The sequence below is a fragment of the Pristiophorus japonicus genome, chromosome 14 (genome assembly GCF_044704955.1).
Source record: "Pristiophorus japonicus isolate sPriJap1 chromosome 14, sPriJap1.hap1, whole genome shotgun sequence".
Classification (NCBI taxonomy): Eukaryota; Metazoa; Chordata; class Chondrichthyes; family Pristiophoridae; genus Pristiophorus; species Pristiophorus japonicus.
The window spans coordinates 89,294,404-89,316,419 of NC_091990.1; the positions used below are offsets into that span (position 1 = coordinate 89,294,404).

The following is a 22,016-nucleotide window of genomic DNA, read 5'->3' on the forward strand; positions in this document are numbered from 1 at the left end:
TGAGAAAGATTAAGCATTCATGGCTAACTAAGGAAGGTAAGGATGGTATCAAATTGAAAACAAAGCCATACAATGTTGTGAAGATTAGTGGCAGGCCAGAAGATTGGGACATTTTTAGAAACCAGCAAAGGATGACTAAAAATATAATAAAGAAGGAGAAGATAGATTATGAGAGTAAACTAGCAATATAAAAAAAGAGCTTCTACAGGTATATAAAAAAAAATAGTAGCTAAAGTAAACATTGGTGTCTTAGAGAATGAGACTGGGGAATTAATAATGGTAAACAGGAAACGGCAGAGACTTTGAACAAATACACTAAAAACATCTCAATGTTATTTAATCAAGGAGCTATAGAGAGGAGGGAAACTTAAAACAATCACGAGACAAAAAGTACTTGGCAAACTAACAGGATTAAAGGTGGACAAGACCCCTGGACTGGATGGCATACATCCTAGGGTCTTAAAAGTGGCTGCAGAGATAGTGGATGCATCGGTTGTAATCTACCAAAATTCCCTGGATTCTGGAGAGGTCCCAGCGGATTGGAAAACCACAAATGTAACACCCCTATTCAAGAAAGGAGACAGATAGCAAGAAACTATTGACCAGTTAGCCTAACATCTGCCACTGGGAAAATGCTGGAGTCCATTATTAAGGAAGTAGTAGCGGGACATTTAGAAAATCATAATACAATCAAACAGAGTCAGCATGGTTTTATGAAGGGAAATCATGTTTGACAAATTTGCAAGAGTTCTTTGAGGATGTAACGAGCAGGGTGGATAAATTGGAACCAGTGAATGTGGTGTATTTGGATTTCCAGAAGGCATTCGATAAGGTGCCACATAAAAGGTTATGCACAAGATAAGAGCTCACGGGGTTGGGGGTGATATTAGCATGGATAGAGGATTGGCTAACTAACAGAAAACAGTCGGGATAAATGGGTAATTTTCAGATTGGTAAACTAACTGGTGGGGTGCCACAGGGCTGGGGCTTCAACTATTTACAATCTATATTAATGACTTGGAAGAAGGGACCGAGTGTACTGTAGCCAAATTTGCTGATGATACAAAGATAGGTGGGAAAGCAAGTTGTGAAGAGGCGACAAAGAATCTGAAATGGGATATAGATAGGTTAAGTGAGTGGTCAAAATTTGGCAGACGGAGTATATGGGAAAATTTGAGATTATCCACTTTGGTAGGAAGAATAAAAAAGCAAGTTATTTAAATGAACTACAAAATGTTAGCATGCAGGTACAGCAAGTAATTAGGAAAGCAAATGGAGTGTTAGCCTTTATTGCAAGGGGGATGGATTATAAAAGTAGGGCAGTCTTGCTACAACTGTACAAGACATTGTTGAGACCACATCTGGTATTGGTCACATTTAAGAAGCAATATACTTGCATTGGAGGCAGTTCAGAGAAGATTCACTAGGTTGATTCCCGAGATGAAGGGGTTGTCTTATGAAGAAAGGTTGAGCCTATACTCATTGGAGTTTAGAAGAATGAGAGGTGATCTTATTGAAACATGCAAAATTCTGAGGGGGACTGACTAGAGAGGAGGAAGAATTTCTTCGCTCAAAGGGTCGTGATTCTTTGTAATTCTATACCCCAGAGAGCTGTGGAGGCTGCGTCATTGAATATATTTAAAGTGAAGATAGACAGATTTTTGAACTAGAAGGGAATCAAGGGTTTATGGGGAGTGGGCAGGAAAGTAGAGTGAAGGCCAAGATCAGATCAGCCATGATCTTATTGAACTCATTGATTGGGGGGGGGGGGGGGGGGGGGGAGAAACAGCTTGAGCGGCCAAATGGCCTACTACTGCTCCTATTTTTTAAGTTATGACTATAAAGCACAACACAAATGTATAGGACACTAAACAGGTAAATGAACAATGCTCACCAGTCTATTTACAGTAATTACAAATTTGCTTTTCCCCTTGAAATATCAAATCAACAAACATCTTGCCTTTGCTAAGTCTCAACATAAAACTGACCATTAAAACATAGAAATTTACAGCGCCGAAGGAGGCCACTTCAGCCCATCGCCGTCCGACAAAAAGCCGCACAGCCCTTCGTCAGCAGCCCTAAAGGTTACATATAAACCAAGAACAATGACAGAAAGGCAAAGAGCACCCAGCTCAACGAGTCCATCCCACACCACTGCGACACCCCTTATACTAAAATCATCTACACTCCACCCCAACCGGAGCCATGTAATCTCCTGGGAAAGGCAAAAACCAGATAAAAACCCAGGCCAATTTAGGGAGAAAAAATCTGGGAAAATTCCTCTCCGACCCATCCAGGCGATCGAAACTAGTCCAGATGATCACCCTGGCCGTATTCTATCCCCTGCAGTACTTACCATTATATCTGCGCCGACCAACAAAAGGCCATCCAGTTTACTCCCAATTACCAGCTCTAGGTCCGTAACCCTGCAGGTTACGGCACTTCAAGTGTCCATCCAACCATCTCTTAAAGGTGGTGAGGGTTGCTGCATCCACCACTTTTCCAGCCAGCGAGTTCCAGATCCACACAACCCGCTGCGAAAAGCCCCCCCCACCTCTCAAATCCCCTATAAACCTTCCACCAATCACCTTAAAAATATGCCCCCTCAATCAATCCACTATGTCCAAGCCCCTCAATATTTTGTACACCTCAATGAGGTCTCCTCTCAACCTCCTCTGTTTCAATGAGAACAAACCCAGCCTATCAAATCTGCCCTCATAACTAAGATTCGCCATTCCAGGCAGCATCCAAGTAAATCTCCTCTGCACACTCTCTAGTGCAATCACATCCTTCCGATAATACGGCAACCAGAACTGCATGCAGTATTCCAGCCGTGGCCTAACCAAAGTATTATACAATTTAAGCATAACCTCCCTGCTCTTATATTCTATGCCTCAGCCAATAAAGGCAAGCATTCCATATGCCTTCTTATCCACCTGGTCTGCTACTTTCAGGGATCTGTGGACAAGGGTGGGCACCCTGTGCGGAGGGGAGCGGGTAGGTCCGAGGGCTTCCTCGTAGGACTGCCCGTGGGCACGGCCAAGGGTGCCATCAGCCAGTCCAGGCAGCGGGCGGTCGAGGGGGTCGTTCAGCCTGACTGCCTGCCTCTCTTCCGCGCGTACATCCGCGCCAGGGTGTCCTTGGAGATGGAGCACGCGGTGTCCACCTGTTCGCTCGCGGCCTTCCGCGAGAGGTGGGCGCCGGAGGGACTGGAGTGCATCGTTACCCCCGGCAACCATATTTTAATTTGATTTTATTTATTTTACAGTTTGATTTGTTTTAATTGCCGGTTTTAGTGTCCCCCTCCCCTTTTATAGGGGGCACTTGTAGAATTAATGATTTTATGGCCCCCAAGTTAAAAAAAAAAACAAAAAAACAAAAAAAGGGCAGTTTGAAAAATGTTTGGAGTGTCCCCCAGATTGGGGGGCATTTGATTTAATGTTTATTTCGTTATCCAACCAAAAAAAAAGAGTTCTGTGGACAAGGGTGGAGCTGTTGGAGGCGTGGCTTGATCATTTGGAGCCTGGAGTAGTGAGGGAAGGAGCTCCCTGCTGTAGCTCCTGCCTGAAAGCCTGGAGAGAACCCCGAGACCAGCTGTTGGAGCGGATTTTTGGACATATACTTGATTGTATACGGGACCAAACATTTGTTTTATTTTCCCCTTTAAATGAATTTTGTAAGGGATTATGCTTTAAACAGTTAGACTTTAAGGCATGCTGGCCTTGAGTTAATGGAGATTGGAATGAGATAATGAACACTGGAGAGTTAAGTGCTGAGAATGTTTGTTTAAACCGGTGTCAAAAGCCTGCACTTGTTTATACTGCCCTGTCACAGTGCAGGATGGGTTATATATTAAAAGCTTAGTCTTCGATAGTAACAGCTTTGTAGTGCTAAAGCATGTGTTGTAAAGTGACGTAATTTGTAAGATAAAAGGACTTCACTGCAGATACCAATTTGAGAAATGGTTAAAGACAGGGGTCTTTAACACTTCTCCCAAAGCTTTGTCTCCGATTTTAATAAACTTCATACAGTCTCGGAAATATTTTTCCACAACACCAGCCCAGGAAGAGGAGGAAGGGGCTTACTTCATTACAATCCATCCAGAGGGAGAGGAGGAGAGCAGACAATTCAACAACTTTATTACTTCTGCAGAGAGTTGGAGAGAGGGGGAAAGAACAACCTGTGAGGAAGGAGGGAGACTCTACAACATTCTACAGGTGGGTGTACTGGTGCATTCCCCTAAAGACATTGTTTTATTGGTGGGGGGAGAAAAGAAGATTTCTTCGAGGCCCGGAACATCGCGGGGTGTGTGTGTGTGTGTGTGTGTGGGGGGTCTTGCTTACAGCTAGGCCCCACACACCACTGAAGCACCCCTCCCCCATTGCCTAGCCTGGGATAGCTGGAGCTACCTGGCTGAAGAATTATTAATCACCCTATTTATCATCGTTGGGAGTGTGTGCCTGGGTGGCTCCAGCTGCCCCAGGTGAAGACATCTTCTTCCCCCCACCCGAAGACCATCCTATAAGACTTATTTTTCCATCATCTGGGGAGTGCACCCCAGAAAAACACCCACCCATCACTGTGTGGGGAGACCTGCCCTCACAGCTTCCCTCTTTTCCACTCCCCTCTCTCTCAGAGCCCCTTTCCTCCTCAATCAAAATTAAATTAAGACAACTGAGCAGAGGGAGCAAGGCCCCTCCCCAATCGTTAACTAGGGGAGAGGTGTGCCCCACTAAGAGCTCCCTCTGCTCAAACACCGAGGCCAATTTAAGACCATTAAGGCCTGTGACTTTGGGGTGGGTGTAGCCCTTAAAGGGGCCCTGTCATGGCGACCCCATCCACGCCGGTGGCAGGGCCAGCTAAGACGTACGCGCAGGCAGCGTCCACATCCACGGCGCCTCCTGCTGCCCTACCACCATTTAAACTAATTACGAAAAAACACGGGGTCAAGAGCTACACTCACCCCACAATGAGCATTGAGGAGTGCATGCGGGCGATGGCTGGGGTAGTCGGCCCCTCGGCCATTGTCGCGGCCTCCAAAATGTCTGGGAAGGCGGTGTTCTTCCTGGGGTCGGAGCGGGCGGTGTCCCTGGCCCTTGAAAAGGGGCTCATGGTGGGCGGGACGTTCCTGCCGGTGGACCCTCTCGAGGCCACCGCGCAGAGGATCATCCTTTCCAACGTCCCGCCCTTTGTTCTCGCTGAGCTCCTCCTCCCTCACCTACACCAATTGGGGGAGGTAAGGTCAGAGATTAACCCCATACCACTCGGCCTCAGGGAGAGCAGCCTGCGCCATGTGTTCTCCTTCCGCCGCCAGCTCTTTGTCCGGCTGGTGCAGGAGGAGACGACAGAGAGCAGTTTTAATGTGGCGCACGAGGGGACTGCCTACCGCGTCTTTTGGACGTCGGACGGCGTGCGGTGCCATGCTTGTAGGGAGGTGGGGCACGTTCGCAAGAACTGCCCCGCCTCCAAGGCCGCCAAACCACCGAAGGCAGCCAAGGCTGGCGCCTCCGCCACCCCTCCCCCTAGTTGCGTCTGAGTACCGGGAGCTGTAGGTGCGCGGGCATCGTCGGAGGCCTTTGTTTTCACGGCCTCCGGCAGGGGGGAGGGAGAGCGTCCGGTCAGAAAGAAGGCGCGGAGAAAGGCGAAACATCTCGAGGTAGGTCCCCTCAGTGCGCCAGACAGTCTGATCACCGCGCTCAGCCCAACCCTGTCACCGGTGAGCGCGGGGTGCCCTGAGCCCGTGCCCAAGCCCTTGACCAATACCGCAGAGGGGCTTGAGCGCGGGCAAGAAAAGAAAAAGGGGGGAGTGGAGCGGGAGGCCTCGACACACATGGAGGTCTCCCTGCCTCCGCGCCCCCCCAGGAACAAAAGGAGGCGCCGCTCCAATGAGGCGGAGGGGGAACAACATCCCTCCGTGGAGGAGCCGGTGCCCGCCACGTGTCCCGCTTCCCCCACCAGCGCCCCCAAACTGCGCCATAGGCAAGAGGAATCTGTCCCCGGGGAGGGTGGGGCAGTCGAGGCTGTCCAGCCTCTGCCTCCCGGGGATGGCGTGGAAGATCTGCCTGTCGTGGGGAGCGCGGGGCCAGCGGAGGAATGCGTTGCCGCCGGGACGAGCGTCCCGGGGACTGAGGCGGGCGGGGCCGAAAAGGCCGAACCAGCTATTAACCAACTTCCCCCGGGAGTTGCTCGGCCCGGAAGAAATACAAAGTGTTAACAATTTTAATGATTCTGTACACGCTGGGCCGGGGGGTGGCGGCGGGGAGGGGTAAGAACACCAACCCTCGCCCCCTACTTTGGAGCTGGGGGACTTGGAGAATTTCTTAAACCAGGTCTCTCCGTGTTCCCCGGTTCCTGGGGCGGAGGAGGAACCCCTTCCGCTGTCGCTTCCTGACCCAGCACCACTTTTAAAAGAGCCCAGTGGGGACTCCTCTGCCGACGATCCTGGGGGTGGGATCGGGGCAGAGCCAGGGTCGGATGGAGTGGCCGGGCCGTTTGCCGTACCTCGTGCGGTCGACGGGCCGGCTGCTGGCGGCGACCTCCTGGAGGGGGACGGGGACTCGGTGGGGGACTCGGGAGAAGATCTCGAGTCCATCGCCAGTGAGGCGGTGGATCTTCTCGGGCCCGCCACGGAGTCCCCCCTCATTCCTGTAAAGGAACTCCTGGACTTTTTGGTCCAGAGCCAGGGTCGCCGCAACCGAACCCATCTGGCCCTGGAAAAATGGTCCGAGCCGGTGCTGCTCATCGCGTCCGTCCTCGCCGCCGCTAAAACCATGGCCGCGGGCGGGCCCTTATCAAAGGCGCAAGGCCTTGAGCTGCGCCGGCTCAAAAGATTCCTCGCTGGGCTGCTGAAGGAGTGGAGGTCAACAAACGACTCCACTCCCCCCCCCCACAATAGGTTAGGTAGAGGTTGCACTATGCTTTTGTCATGAAGATAACCATAGCCAGTCTCAACATCAACGGCGGCAGAGAGGCACGCCGTAGATTTAACAATTTTTCGCTCCTGCGGGAGGGGAAATATGCGGTGTGCTTCCTGCAAGAAACCCACACCGTTCCGGAAGACGAAGCCATGTGGCTCCTGGAATGGCAAGGAGAGGTCCGCATGAGCCACCTCACCGCCACTTCTTGTGGGGTGGCCATCTTGCTGGCCCCTCATTTTCAGCCGAAGATCTTGGGGGGGGTCGAGGAGCCCATGCCAGGCCGCTTGCTGCACATCACGGTTCGCCTGGGGGACGTGCCACTCCATTTCGTGAACGTGTACGCTCCTCAGCCCGGCCTGCAGCAAACGCGCTTCTTCGAAGTGTCCGCTCTTCTTGGCTCCGTCGACGTCGGCTACTGCATTGTCCTCGGGGGGGATTTTAACTGCACCCTCGAGGCGAGGGACCGCTCCGGTGCCCCGCGGAGCTTGACGGCGATCGAGAAGTTGAGGGACCTGGTCGGGTCCTTAGACTTGGTGGACGTCTGGCGAAATCTCCACCCCGAATCCAGCGCCTTTACTTGGGTGAGGCCTGGAGTAGGATGGCCCAGAATCGACCGCCTTTACGTGTCTCGGGCGTACGTTTCCTGCGTCCCGGCGGCCTCCATGCGGCCAGTGCAGTGTTCGGACCACCACCTGGTGAGGGCGGAGCTCGCTTCGCTCCAGGACGGGGTCCGCGTACTGGCATTTTAACAACCAGCTGCTGGAGGACAAGCGGTTCCAGGACTCGTTCCGTCGTTTCTGGGCCGACTGGAGAAGGAAGCAGGGGGGCTTCCCCTCCTTGAGGCTATGGTGGGACGTGGGCAAGGCTCACGTCCGCGTCTTCTGTCAAGAGTACACGAGGGGGTCGACCAAGAGGCGGGCGGCCAGGGTCGGGCGCCTAGAAAAAGAGGTGCTCGACCTGGAGTCCCGTCTCGGTCAAGTCGTCGAGGACCCGGCCCTGCGGACAGTGTACGAAGCGAAGAAGGCCGCGCTGAAGGACCTGCAGTTCGTCGGGTCCCGAGGCGCGTTCGTGAGGTCGCGGATCCGGTTCCTGCGGGATCTGGACCGCGGTTTCCCCTTCTTCTACTCCATGGAAAAAAGCTCTTGACGCTGCTGGCCGACGACGGCTCTCTCGTCTCAGATCCGGAGGGCGTCAACAACAGGGCCCGTGAATATTACGGGGCTCTGTTCTCTCCGGAGCCGTGCAGTGAGGAAGCGTGTAGAGTTTTGTGGGAGGACCTGCTGAAAATCTGGAAGCTCCGCTAAGCCTGGTGGTGCTGACCGGCGCCCTCGACCAGCTCTCGAGGGGAAAAGCCCCGGGGCTGGACGGGCTGACCGTGGAGTTCCACAGAGTGTTCTGGGACGTCCTGGGGGGCAACTACGCGCGGGTCCTGGGGGAAAGTCTGGCGACCGGGGAGATGCCCCTCTCTTGGCGCAGGGCAGTCATCGTCCTGCTGCCTAAGAAGGGCGATCTCCGCTTCCTTAAGAACTGGTGCCCGGTCTCCCTCCTCAGCACGGACTACAAAATCTGCGCCAGGGCGATGTCTGCTCGCCTTGGCGCCGTACTGGACCACATGATCCACCCCGACCAGTCCTACACGGTCCCGGGCCAGACAATCCACGATAACATCCATCTGGTCCGGGATCTCATCCATCATTCCCAGGAGGCTGGTCTGTCGGTCGCCTTCCTATCTCTCGACCAAGAGAAGGCGTTCGACAGGGTGGATCACGACTATCTGTTCGGAACACTGCGCGCTTTCGGGTTCGGGACACATTTCGTCGCCCAGATCCGACTTTTGTACGCCGCCGCGGAGTGTCTGATAAAGGTTAACGGGTCCTTGACGGCACCCCTTCGCTTTGGGAGATGGGTGCGCCAGGGATGCCCCATATCCGGCCAGTTATATGCCATCTGCGTGGAGTCTTTCCTGCGCCTCCTGCGGACGAGGTTGACGGGACTGGCTCTGCAAGGGCCGGGCATGGAGGTCGTCCTCTCGGCTTACGCGCTCCTCGCGGTAGAGGATCCTGCTGACCTGCGGAGGATGCGTGAGTGCCAGGAGATTTACTCGGCCGCATCCTCCGCCAGCATCAACTGGGAGAAATGTTCCGGACTCCTGGTGGGTCAGAGGCGGGTGGACTCCCTGTCGGAGGAGCTCAGGCCTTTTGCCTGGAGCACGACCCATCTCCTCTAGGTCGCCGCTCGCCTAGGGCGCTGGACAGGACTGCCCCGAGTGCTGTCCTACAGGGGTCGAGCGCTAGTCATAAACCAGCCGCCATGCTGTGGTACCGGCTGGTCACTTTGACCCCTCCCCCTGCGTTTGTTACCAAGATACAGAAGAAGTTGGTGGACTCCTTCTGGAACAACAGGAAGCACTGGGTCTCTGCCGCGGTCTTGAGTCTCCCGCTTGGGGAGGGCGGTCAGTCGTTGGTGTGCGTCAGCGCCCAGCTCGCGACTTTCCGTCTTCAGACCCTGCAGAGATACCTTTACGTCGAGCCCCCTCCTAGGTGGCATGCTCTGGTGACGTATTTCTTCCATCAGCAGCACGGCCTCAACTACGACACGCAGCTCCTGTTTGTGAGCTTGGGGGGGGGGCGTCAGGACCGCCTTCCAGGAGCTGCCTGTCTTTTACAAGGAACTCATCAGGGTCTGGAACAAAGTCTCCACCAAGCGCAGCTCTCCACCGGCTGGAGTGGCGGCTGTCCTGCAAGAGCCGCAGCTTGGGAATCCGTACCTCCACGACCGAGGTTTTAGGTGACAGTCGGACGAGAGGGCTGTGGCTGGTGAGGTGACCAGGGTCAGGGACCTGCTCGATGGCGGAGGAGCGGGCTGGATGGCGCCAGACACGCTGACGCGGCGCCTAAATTCGGCCGACGTCCGCCGCGCGGCCGATGCCATCGAGTCGCTAAAAACAGCTCTGGGCCCTGACTCCGTTAGGTGCATCGAGGAGGCTCAAGCACGTGGGGAGAACCCGTCCGAACTGACCCCCGTCCGGACGGAATTCCTCATCGGAGCCAAACCCCGAAACCTCCCTCGGGAGCCGGCGCCTCACAACTTGAGCCGCCTCGGGGAAATCCCCTCCGTGCCTTTCAGTTCCGCGCGGAGGGGTTTCCTGTACGGGCTGCTCCTGCACACTCTCAACTTTGCCATCCTCGCCTGCCGTCCGGACACGCCATGGCGTACCATCTTGCCGTCCGGAGGAGGCGGGGGTTCCCGATGGAGGGCACTCTACACGGGAGTCCTCCCACTATTTATCGGGGACTTGGCCTGGAGGGTGGTGCACGGAGCAGTGCCGTGCAATAAATTTTTAAGCCGGTTCACGGGCTCCCAGGCCGCCTGCAATTTCTGCGGTCTGGAAGAGTCCGTGTTCCATGTTTTTATCGAATGCACGAGGTTGCAGCCCCTGTTTTATTATTTAAAGGGGCTGCTCCTGAAATTCAGGCTGCACTTCAGTCCCACACTCCTGATCTTTGGGCACCCTGTGCTAGGGGAACGGGTAGGTCCGAGGGCCTCCTCGTAGGACTGCTCCTGAGCACGGCCAAGGGTGCCATCAGCCGGTCGAGGGGGTCGTTCAACCTGACTGCCTGCCTCTCTTCCGCGCATACATCCGTGCCAGGGTGTCCTTGGAGATGGAGCACGCGGTGTCCACCTTCCGCGAGAGGTGGGCGCCGGAGGGACTGGAGTGCATCGTTACCCCCGGCAACCAAATTTTAATTTGATTTTATTTATTTTACAGTTTGATTTGTTTTAATTGCCGGTTTTAGTGTCCCCCTCCCCTTTTATAGGGGGAACTTGTAGAATTAATGATTTTATGGCCCCCCAAATTTTTTTTTTTTTTTTTTTAAAAAGTCCAAAAAAAACAAAAAAAGGACAGTTTGAAAAATGTTTGGAGTATCCCCCAGATTGGGGGGCATTTGATTTAATGTTTATTTTGTTACCCAACCAAAAAGAGTTCTGTGGACAAGCACTCCAAGATCTCTTTGTTCATCTATACTATTAAGTGGCCTACCATTTAATGTGTATACCCTTTCCTTCTTAGCTCGCCCCAAGTGCATTACCTCACACTTCTCTGAATTAAATTCCATTTGACACTGTTCTGCCCACCTGACCAGTAGATTGATATCCTCCTGCAGTCCATGACTTTCCTCTTCATTATCAACCACACAGCCAATTTTAGTCTCGTCTGCAAACTTCTTAATCATACTCCCTATATTCAAATCTAAATTGTTGATATATACCACAAAAAGCAAGGGACCCAGTACTGAGCCCTGTGGAACCCCACTGGAAACATCCTTGCAGTCACAAAAACATCCATCAATCATTACCCTTTGCTTCCTACCTCCAAACCAATTTTGGATCCAACTTGCCACTTTGCCCTGGATCCCATGAGCTTTAACCTTCATGACCAGTCTACCATGTGGAACCTTATCAAAAGCCTTGCTAAAGTCCACATATACTACATCGTACGCACTACCTTCATCCACCCTCTTGGTTACCTCTTCAAAAAATTCAATCAGGTTAGTCAAACACGATTTTCCCTTAACAAATCCATGGTGACTGTCCCTAATTAATCCTTGCCTACCCAAATGCAGATTTATCCTGTCTTTCAGGATTTTTTCCAATAATGTTCCCACCACTGACGTTAGGCTGACAGTCCTGTAATTACTCGGCCTATCCCTTTTTCCCTTCTTAAACAAGGATACATTAGCAGTCCTCCAATTCTCCGGCACCATGCCCATATACAAAGAGAACTGGAAAATGATGGTCAAGGTCTCTGCTATTTCCTCTTTTACTTCGCTCAACAACCTGAGATGCATTTCATCCAGGCCTGGGGACTTATCTACTTTCAAACCTCGTAATACTTCCTCTCTCACAATATTTATTTCATCCAGAATATCACACTTTTCTATAGCAATATCTGCATGACTTGCTTCCTTTGTGAAAACAGATGCAAAGATAAGAACCCTCCCAACATCTTCCGCCTCCACACAAAGATTACCTCATGGTCTCTAATAAGCCCTACCCTTTCCTTAGGTTACCCTCTTACTCTTAATACATTTAATATAGAACATCTTAAGGTTTTCCTTAATTTTACTGGCAAAGAATTTCTCGTGCTCTCTCTTAGCATTCCTAATATCCTTTTTAGTTTTGCCTCTTAATTTTCTATATTCCTCTAAAGATTCTAAAGTATTTAGTCGTTGATATGTGACACAAGCGTCCTTTTTTTCTTAATCCTCCCCTGTAAGTCCCTAGAAATTCATAGGGCTCTAGAATTATTTTTCCCAGCCTTTTTCTTTAAGGGCCTGAACCTTTCGGATCTCTTCCTTGAATGCCTCCCACTGTTCCAACATCGATTTACCCATAAGTAGCTGTTTCCAGTCCACTATGGCCAAATCACTCAACTTAGCAAAATGAGCTTTTCTCCAATTCGGAATTTTTATTCCAGGCCCATTCTTGTTCTTATCCATAATCAACTTGAATCTGACTGAATTATGGTCACTGGCACCATGATGCACCCCCACTAATACCCCTTCAACCTGCCCAGCCTTTAAGCTGCGGGGTAACCACCTCCTGAAACGTGCTATCCATGTAATTCTCAGCTTCGCAGATGCACCTTATTGACTCCACCCGCTGCTCCAGCTCTGAAATGCAGAGCTCGAGCAGTTGAAGCTGTAGGCTGCGCAAAGTGTCCAGGACTTCCCACATGCATGTTCACTTGCTGTCTAGTTAATATCTGCCACTATGAAGCCTCTTATGAAGGCCAAATTTTATTTGAAGATTAATCAAAACAAGTAACTGTACAAGACAGGCTAGATGAACTAGCAGGTTTTTCCCTCACCATCAGTTTTCATATATTTTGTAACATTAAAATTTGCATTTTTCAAAACTACAACTAGATGGTGAGCCATTCACAGGCTTCCAAACACTTCAGATGAGGGTACTGAGAGGCAGCAAGTAGATGAGAAAGGGGAACAGGGGAGAAGAGCACGTATGGATCCTCAATGGACTTGTTAAACAAAGTGACACACTCAGTACTGGAGTTCGTTCAGCTTCTCCCCCTCTCCTGGCTGCAACTTAAAGTTGAGTCTGCTGAATTGGACACAGAGCCAGGAACTCTCACAATAGCATTAAATCAGCTCAAAACAGGGCCCACAGGTTGGGGCTGCAAAAAGAAAAAAAATCAGTCAGCATTCCTAATGCAAACACATTTTACATTTTGGATGGGACCAGAGAAATCAGCTTCCCTTTTCTAATCAACATGGGCACAAAATATAAATTCCAAAATTGTGCCTGGAATCTCAGATTAACTCAAAGCAGCTTCGTCTCAAAGAAACCTTTGTGCTCACACGGCCCTCAGTGTATCTATTGTGATAAGTAGGACACTGTGCGAGTTGGTCTTCCAACCCCAAGTCTGAAAGTCACAAGTTCAAGTTGCATTGCCCTCCCACTCTTAGAGAATATGCGATCTCTACAACAATCCGTGCTTGATGAGTATTATTACTTAACCCCCACCCACCCCAAATAAAATGTCTTCGCGCTCATGGGGAATCTCCGAGTGTGAACTAAACTGGACTCAATCCTTGTGCTCGCAGGCTTTCCCCGGGCCACCCCCACCCCGGGCCCGCGGTAACCTCGGCAACAGGTCGACCTCGGAGCGGTTCCCCACCCGCCGACAGCGGACTCAGAGTCTCGACCGCGCTCACCTTGCCAACCCTTGAGCTTTGCCAGTGCTTCAGCTGTTCGCTGGCTCGGTCCCTTGGCTCCGCCATCTTCACTTGCCGACTGCCAGTCGCGCTCTGCGCTCCGCGCTCCGCGCTCCGCTCTGCTCTGCACTCAGCCGCCCCTCTCCTCTCAGCCGCCCCTCTCCAACATCGCAGCCCCGCCCCCAAACCAGCCTTTTATTGGATCACATCGACGTCACTCAAACCTAGCACCGCCCCTCCCGTTGTGTCGTCGATGATTGACAGTTCCCCATCTCCTCCCAGCTTCAAATCAACTCAATCCACTGAGTAGTGATCTGGATGCGTTATCATCATAGGCAGTCCCTCGGAACGAGGATGACTTGCTTCCACGCCAAAAAAGGGATGAGTTCACAGGTGTTTCAATGAGGGACCTAATGTTCCAGGTCCCGAACTACATCCTTAAGGGTGGAAGATGCCTGTGCGTGGATTTTTTTAACGTGTGGTGGCGTTGCACACCAGCCATCACACGGGCTTGACAGAGCTCGGTCTTGGTCCAGCGGCAAGGGTTACCCAAGACGACTGGAAACCAGCTCTGCTGCATGGACCTAGTGCGCACACATATCACAATATGGGCTGATCCGTGCTGCCCCTGGGTCCTCGCCTCTTCTGGGCTCCAAACTCACGCCTCTCCTGAGCCCCGGTCACTTCCCTCTGCAAACGCTTGCCGCTCCTTCGCCCCGACATCGCCCCTCCTGCTGTGCCTGCCCGCACTCCAATCAGCGACCTGGCTTCGCAGCCGTCGCCCTCCTGCAGCAGCACGCACTGCTCCCTGAATGCATAGGCAGTGATTTATCACAGGGGACAAGTCCGACTGCAACTACAGAGGAATCTCCCTGTTATCAGCCACTGGGAAAGTCGTTGTGAGAATCCTCCTCAACCATCTTCTCCCTGTGATTGAGGAGCTCCTCCCAGAGTCACAGTGCGTATTTCGTCTACTACGGGGTACAATGGACATGATCTTTATGGTGCAAGAAAAATGCAGGGAACAGCACTAACCCTTGTACATGACCTTCTTTGACTTTACAAAGGCCTTTGACACTGTCAACCGCAAGGGAATATGGAGCGTCCTCCTCAATTTCGGCTGCCCCCAAAAGTTTGTCACCATCCTCCACCTACTCCACGATGACATGCAAGCCATGATCCTGACCAACGGATCCATCACAGACCCATTCCACGTCCAGACCGAGGTCAAGCATGGCTGCGTCATCGCGCCAACCTTCTTCTCGATCTTCCTCGCTGCAATGCACCACCTCACACTCATCAAGCTCCCCGCTGGAGTGGAACTAAACTACAGAACCAGCGGGAACCTGTTCAACCTTCGTCGACTCCAGGCCAGATCCAAGACCGTCCTAACGTCTGTCGTCGAGCTACAGTACGAGGGCACGCTTGCATCTGCGCACATTTTGAGATTGAACTTCAAGTCATAGTCAACATCTTCACTGAGGCGTATGAAAGCATGGGCCTTACACTAAACATCCGTAAGACAAAGGTCCTCCACCAACCTGACCCCGCCACACAGCACTGTCCCCCAGTCATCAAGATCCACGGCGTGGCTCTGGACAACGTGGACCACTTTCCATACCTCGGGAGCCTATTATCAGCAAGGGCAGACATCAACGACGAGGTTCAACACCGCCTCTAGTGCGCCAGTGCAGCCTTCGGCCACCTGAGAAAGAGAGTGTTCGAAGATCAGGCCCTCAAATCTGCCCTCAAGCTCATGATCAAAAGGGCTGTAGTGATACCCGCCCTCCTGTATGGCTCAGAGACGTGGACCATATACAGTAGACACCTCAAATTGCTGAAGAATTACCACCAATGATGTCTCTGCAAGATCCTGCAAATCCCCTGGGAGGACAGACACACCAATGTTGGCATCCTCGATCAGGCCAACATCCCCAGCATCGAAGCACCGACCACACTCGACCAGCTCCGTTGGGCGGGCCACATTGTGCGTATGCCTGATACAAGACTCTCAAAGCAAACGCTCCACTCGGAACTCCTACACAGTGGGCGAGCCCCGCATGGCTGAGGAAACGGTTCAAGGACACCCTCAAAGCCTCCTTGATAAAGTGCTACATCCCCACAGACACCTGGGAGTCTTTGGCGAAAGACCACCCTAAGTGGAGGAAGAGCATCCGGGAGGGCGCTGAGCACCTCGAGTCTCGTCGCCGAGAGCATGCAGAAATCAAGCGCAGGCAGCGGAAAGAGCGTGCAGCAAACCAGTCCCACCTTCCCTTTCCCTCAACTACTGTCTGTCCCACCTGTGACAGAGATTGTAATTCCCATATTGGACTGTTCAGTCACCTAAGAACTCACTTTTAGAGTGGAAGCAAGTCTTCCTCAATTTCGAGGGACTGCCTATGATGATGAATATATTTCACGATGCATGTGACCATCTTCACCCTTCATTGGTACTGTGGAGCCCTTTAAAGGCTGTCCCACTCTTCCCACCTGCTGATAAGGTGCCATATAAAAGGTTACTGCATAAGATAAAAGCTCACGGGATTGGGGCTAATATATTAGCATGGATAGAGGATTGGCTAACAGTGATGAGTGGGGTGCCACATGAATCGGTGCTGGGTCCTCAACTATTTACAATCTATATTAATCACTTGGATGAAGGGACCGAGTGTAATGCAGCCAAGTTTGCTGATGAAACAAAGATGGATGGGAAAGCAAATTGTGAGGAGGACACAAAAAAACTGCAAAGAGATATAGACAGGCTAAGTGAGTGGGCAAAGGTTTGGCAGATGGAGTATAATATGGGAAAGTGTGAGGTTATCCACTTTGGCAGAAAAAATAGAAAAGCAAATTATAATTTAAATGGAGAAAAATTGCAAAGTGCTGCAGTACAGAGGGACCTGATGGTCCTTGTGCATGAAACACAAAAAGTTAGTATACAGGTACAGCAAGTAATCAGGAAAGCAAATGAAATGTTGGCCTTTATTGCAAGGGGGATAGAGTATAAAAGCAAAGAGGTCCTGCTACAACTGTACAGGATATTGGTAAGGCCACATCTAGAGTACTGCGTACCGTTTTGGTCTCCATATTTAAGGAAGGATATACTTGTATTGGAGGCTGTTCAGAGAAGGTTCACCAGGTTGATTCTGAAGATGAGGGGGTTGACTTATGAAGATAGGTTGAGTAGGTTGGGCCTATACACATTGGAGTTCGGCAGAATGAGAGGTGATCTTATCGAAACATATAAGATAATGAGGGGGCTCGACAAGGTGGATGCAGAGAGGATGTTTCCACTCATAGGGGAAACTAAAACTAGGGGACATGAGACTAGACTTTCCACTTTTGTGCAGATTGGCCAAAAATAGGCATTATTTCCAGTGTGGGCAGTAAAAATGGGTTTTGACATCGCTGGAGTATCGCCCATTTTCAAAACCCTAACTTTCCATTTTTTTAAATGGGCGTTACGGTGAGCGATCTGAAACGGGCGTTCGGGTTAAATTTTTTTGACCTTCTGCCGTAAAGTGTCGCCAACCATAGCAACGGATGACAACAGCTCGTTTCCTGCATTTCAGAAGGTCAGGGGTCATCATTACATGCACGTAAGTGGAGACAGGGAAAGGGGGCGCAGAGAGGGACTGAACGCGTGTGTGGGTGTGGTGTGTGCTTCTTTGGCTGTTGTGGGAGGCATGAGGGAGATTTACCTGCAGCAAAAAGCCTACTAAGCACAAAGAAGATAGTTGGCACCGAGTTTTTGTGGAAAAAATAATATTTAACATGGAAGGGATGGAGGAGGCGACCCATCACGATGTGGAGACTGAGGATGCTGGCGAAAGCAGTGAGCTGGGAGAGGAACAATTGGGAGGACGCAAAAGAGCAAGGAGGTTCTCGGATGAGACAAATGCCTCCCTCATGCAGGAAGTCGAGTCACGCTGGGATCAATTGACCCAAGGAGGGCCGTGGGAAGCCCACCCCAAAGGCTGACCAGAAGGTATGGACCAGATAGCCAAGGTGGTCTCGTCGGCGACCAACGAGGTGCGTGAGAGCAACCAATGCCGCAAGCGATGGAACGACCTTGTCAGATCTGCTAGAGTAAGTATTACATTTATTTACATGTACTTATATATATATATATATATAATCGGAATTGTAAGTGTAATGAGTGATTAAAATCAGATGTGATGTCTTGCACTTATACCGGGAAGGTTGTACTCAAAGCCTGCAGTCACGGTGTACGTCTTTAGGTAAAGAATGATCATTTTCATTATAATCATGATTACATCTATCAGTTATGTGTTGTATCCGTTTCTGTGACAGTACCTAGCAATGATATCACGCAATGATCTCATGCCATGTCGTGCTGTTGTTACTTTTAACAGAAGAAGCTTTCGAGGAATAGGGCCGAGGAATAGAGGCGAACGAGTGGAGGGCCACCAATCATCATCGACCTCATCGACATCGAGGAGCGGGTGCTGACACTAGTGGGGACCCACGTCCGGTCGGCCCCGCAAACAGCGGCAGAGCCTGAGGTGATGCTACGTGAGTAAAGTATCCACCATTGCGTGATGTAAAGTCAATAAATGCGACACCCACTCATATCCGACCAATATTATATGATAGATGAATCATAAAATTCTTCTCTAAATAATGATGTTCTCATGAGAATCATTGCAATGCAGAATTTGGTGATGGTCATGAAATGTGATATCTGTGATGATCTTGATAGCGGTGTTGCTTTTGTCGTGCATTTGCTGTGTGTAGCGCGGGACTCACCTTGGAACCCAAGCACCCCCTTCTCCTCTAATAACCTCATTTATGTTTTGCAGCTCAGTCAGCAGCGTGGTCCATGCAAGAACACCAAGACCCAGAAGCTGGGGACACGGGGACGGACTCACCGGATGACCCTCCATTAGGTGCTGAGGAGCACCGATTCTCACCCGTGCATCTGCTGGGTCCCTCCTCAACGAATGACAGTGAATCCCCAACCTCCATAATCCATTCGACACCGATGACATCTGGTGCTCCTGCGGCCATTCCCACATCCACCGTGGAGGCACCTTGCCACAGGGCACCCCTGGTGTCTCCAGGACGGTGCTGACCAAGCGGAGGTTGGTTTGACGTGGCAGGTCTGCTCCACGAGTGGCAGATCTGAGCAGGGACATGGTACACTTGTCCAGGAGGAATGTTGACATAGGTCAGCAGATCCAACAGACAATGGGGGGCATATCCCTCCAGCTGGCCAGAACGTCCACCACCATGATGGAATACGTGCCACGGGTGGCAGAGGCCCTGGAGCTGATAGCCAGGAACACTGGTGGCAGAGGCCTCCCAGTGGTCCCGGAGCTCGGCACTGCACCCCAAGGTGCCGTACCCCCATTGCTAACAACACATGAGAGCCAGGAGGGAGATCTTGCTACTGGCCCCGAGGACGTTCCCACCTCGGGACCGTCCTCTCCCGTATCCGTCCAAGCAGCGGTTCTGCTGTCATCTCCCCCAATGAAGCAATGCCTGAGGAGCTCCTCGGCCAGGTGACTTGGAGTCAGGAGGGGAAGGGGAAGGGGTAGAGGTGGGGAGGAGAAGCGGGGGTGGGGGGAAGGAAAGTGAGGTGCATGGCCGCAGGTGTTGTCTTGGGCATATTTTTATGTTATTGGTGCTATTTTGGTGGGAGGGTCGAGGGAAGGGGCGTGGGGGCTACCTTGCTGGTTTGCATTTGTTTTCTGTGTTGCTGGAAATGTTGACCATTGTAATGATGTAAATGTGATAAATTTGTTGTGGGGTGCGACGTGGGTGGGGTGGGATGTTTTTTACAGTTATAATTATGATTTCACACAAATGGTTGGATTAAATGGTTTTTATTTAACATAACCTTTTGCGCATTGTCTCAGATAGCTACACCATTACACACTGGTGATTCCTTAACATGGTTTCCCGCACGCTCTTTCCGCTGTCTGCGCTTGATTTCTGCATGCTCTCGCCGTTGAGACTCGAGGTGCTCAGCATCCTCTCGGATGCACTTCCTCTACTTCGGGCAGTCTTGGGTCAGGGACTCCCAGGTGTCAGTGGGGATGTTGCACTTTATCAGGGAGGCTTTGAGGGTATCCTTGTAGCGTTTCCGCTGCCCACCTTTGGCTCGTTTACCGTCAAGGAGCTCCGAGTAGAGCATTTGCTTTGGGAGTCTCGTGTCTGGCATGCGGACATGTGGCCTATCCAGCTGAGCTGATCGAGTGGGGTCACTGCTTCAATGCTGGGGATGTTAGCCTGAATGAGGATGCTGATATTGGTGCGCCTGTCCTCCCAGAGAATTTTTAGGATCTTGCGGTGACATCGTTGGTGATATTTCTCTAGCAACTTGAGATGCCTACTGTACATGGTCCATGTCTCTGAACCATACAGGAGGGCAGGTATTGCTACAGCCCTGTAGACCATGAGCTTGGTGGCAATTTTGAGGGTCTGGTCTTCAAACACTCTTTTCCTCAGGCGGCCGAAGGCTGCACTGGCGCACTGGAGGCGATGTTGGATCTCGTCATCGATGCCTGCTCTTGTTGATAGGAGGCTCCTGAGATATGGGAAGTAGTCCACAGTGTCCAAGGCCGCGCCGTGGATCTTGATGACTTGGGGGCAGTGCTGTGCGGTGAGGACAGTTATACGGGGTCTTGGTGAGACCGCACTTGGAGTATTGTGTGCAGTTTTGGTCTCCTTACCTAAAGCCATAGAGGGAGTGCAGCGAACGTTCATCAGACTAATTCCTGAAATGGCAGGACTGTCGTATGAGGAGAGCTTGGGTCAACTTGGCCTGTATTCACTAGAGTTTAGAAGAATGAGAGGGGATCTCTATTATGTATGTAATAACTCAATAGACTAAATACTGTAAACTAACACAGGTACAAACCTGGCTCTGCTTTATTCGGGCCCAAAGTGATCACATCATGATGGCTTGCCTTTTATACCTGGGCTGCACACACGTGCATACAGTCCAATGACCTCCGACAGTCGCGCCACCTGGTGGCTAGTAACCCCAAGCATACATACATGACAATCTCATTGAAACGTATAAAATTCTGACTGGGTTGGATGGACTGGATTCGGGGAGGATGTTTCCCCTGGCTGGGAAGTTTAGAACAAGAGGTCACAGTTTCAGGATACGGGGTAGGAAATTTAGGACCGAGATGAGGAGAAATTGTTTCACTCAGAGGGTGGTGAACCTGTGGAATTCTCTACCACAGGAGGCTGTGGAGGTCAAGTCACTGAATATATTTAAAAAGGAGATAGATAGCTTCCTAGAAACAAAAGGCATCAAGAGGTATGGGGAAAAAGTGGGAATATGGTGTTGAGATAGAGGATCAGCCATGATCATATTGAATGGCAGTGCAGACTCGAAGGGCCTATTTTCTATGTTTCTATGTTTCTATGTTTAAAATAAGCTTCTTAATTCTAACTTCTAACACCTGTCACTAGGCGATATATTACACTCCTGAGGTGGATCGTCAGTCCCTTCTGGCAATTCTTGTATGCTCCTGATAGACAAGTTGTGCAGAATTGAGCACACCACCACGAATTGAGCCACCTGCTCAGGGTGGTATTGGAGATTTCCTTCTGAGTGGTTCAGGCATCTAAAGCACTGCTTAAGCACTCCATTGGTTTTCTCAACGATATAGCGAGTGGCTCTGTAGCTCTTGTTGTATCGCTTCTCGGCTTCGGTGTGGGTGTCAAGCACGGGGGTCATCAGCCAGGTGGCGAGGCCATATCCTTTGTCACCTGTTATGTACGTAAACCTGTAAATACCATGTCTAACCACCAGAGGGCTTATCCCCTGGAGTCCCAAGGGATCCCAAAATCCCTTGGGAGCACCTGTATATAAGGAGGTCTCACAGGCTGGAGAGGCACTCTGGAGATCTGTAATAAAAGACTAAGGGCACACTTTACTTTGAGCTCACAATATCCAGTCAGACTCTTTATTCATACATAACAACTGGCGACGAGATACAGATGACGAACTCAACGATGCAGAGAACAGTGGGCATCCTGGAGAAATTCTCGGAGGGAGATGATTGGGAAACCTTTGTGGAGTGACTCGACCTATACATGGCCAACGAGCTGGAAGGAGAAGCGAACGCTGCCAAATGAAAGGTGATTCTTCTCACCATCTGCGGGACACCAACGTATGGCCTCATGAAAAATCTGCTTGCTCCAGCGAAACCCACAGAGAAATCATACGATGGTTTGTGCACACTGATCTGGGAGCATCTGAACCCCAAGGAAAGCATTCTGATGGCGAGGTACCGGTTCTACACCTACAAAAGGTCTGAAGGCCAGGAAGTGGCGAGATATATCGCCAAGCTAAGACGCCGTGCAGGACATTGCAAAT

General features: G+C 51.1%; 1 protein-coding gene across 1 annotated transcript in view; it reads right to left on the minus strand.

The window, feature by feature from the left end:
• cat (catalase) overlaps positions 1-13,812 on the minus strand; it is a 67,454-nt gene extending 53,642 nt beyond the window's left edge. The window contains exon 1 of the mRNA XM_070899355.1: positions 13,655-13,812. Within this exon, the coding sequence (XP_070755456.1) occupies positions 13,655-13,720 (66 nt within the window). The 5' untranslated portion in view covers positions 13,721-13,812. The remainder of the gene's footprint in view (positions 1-13,654) is intronic.
• Between the last annotated feature and the right edge of the window lie 8,204 nt (positions 13,813-22,016).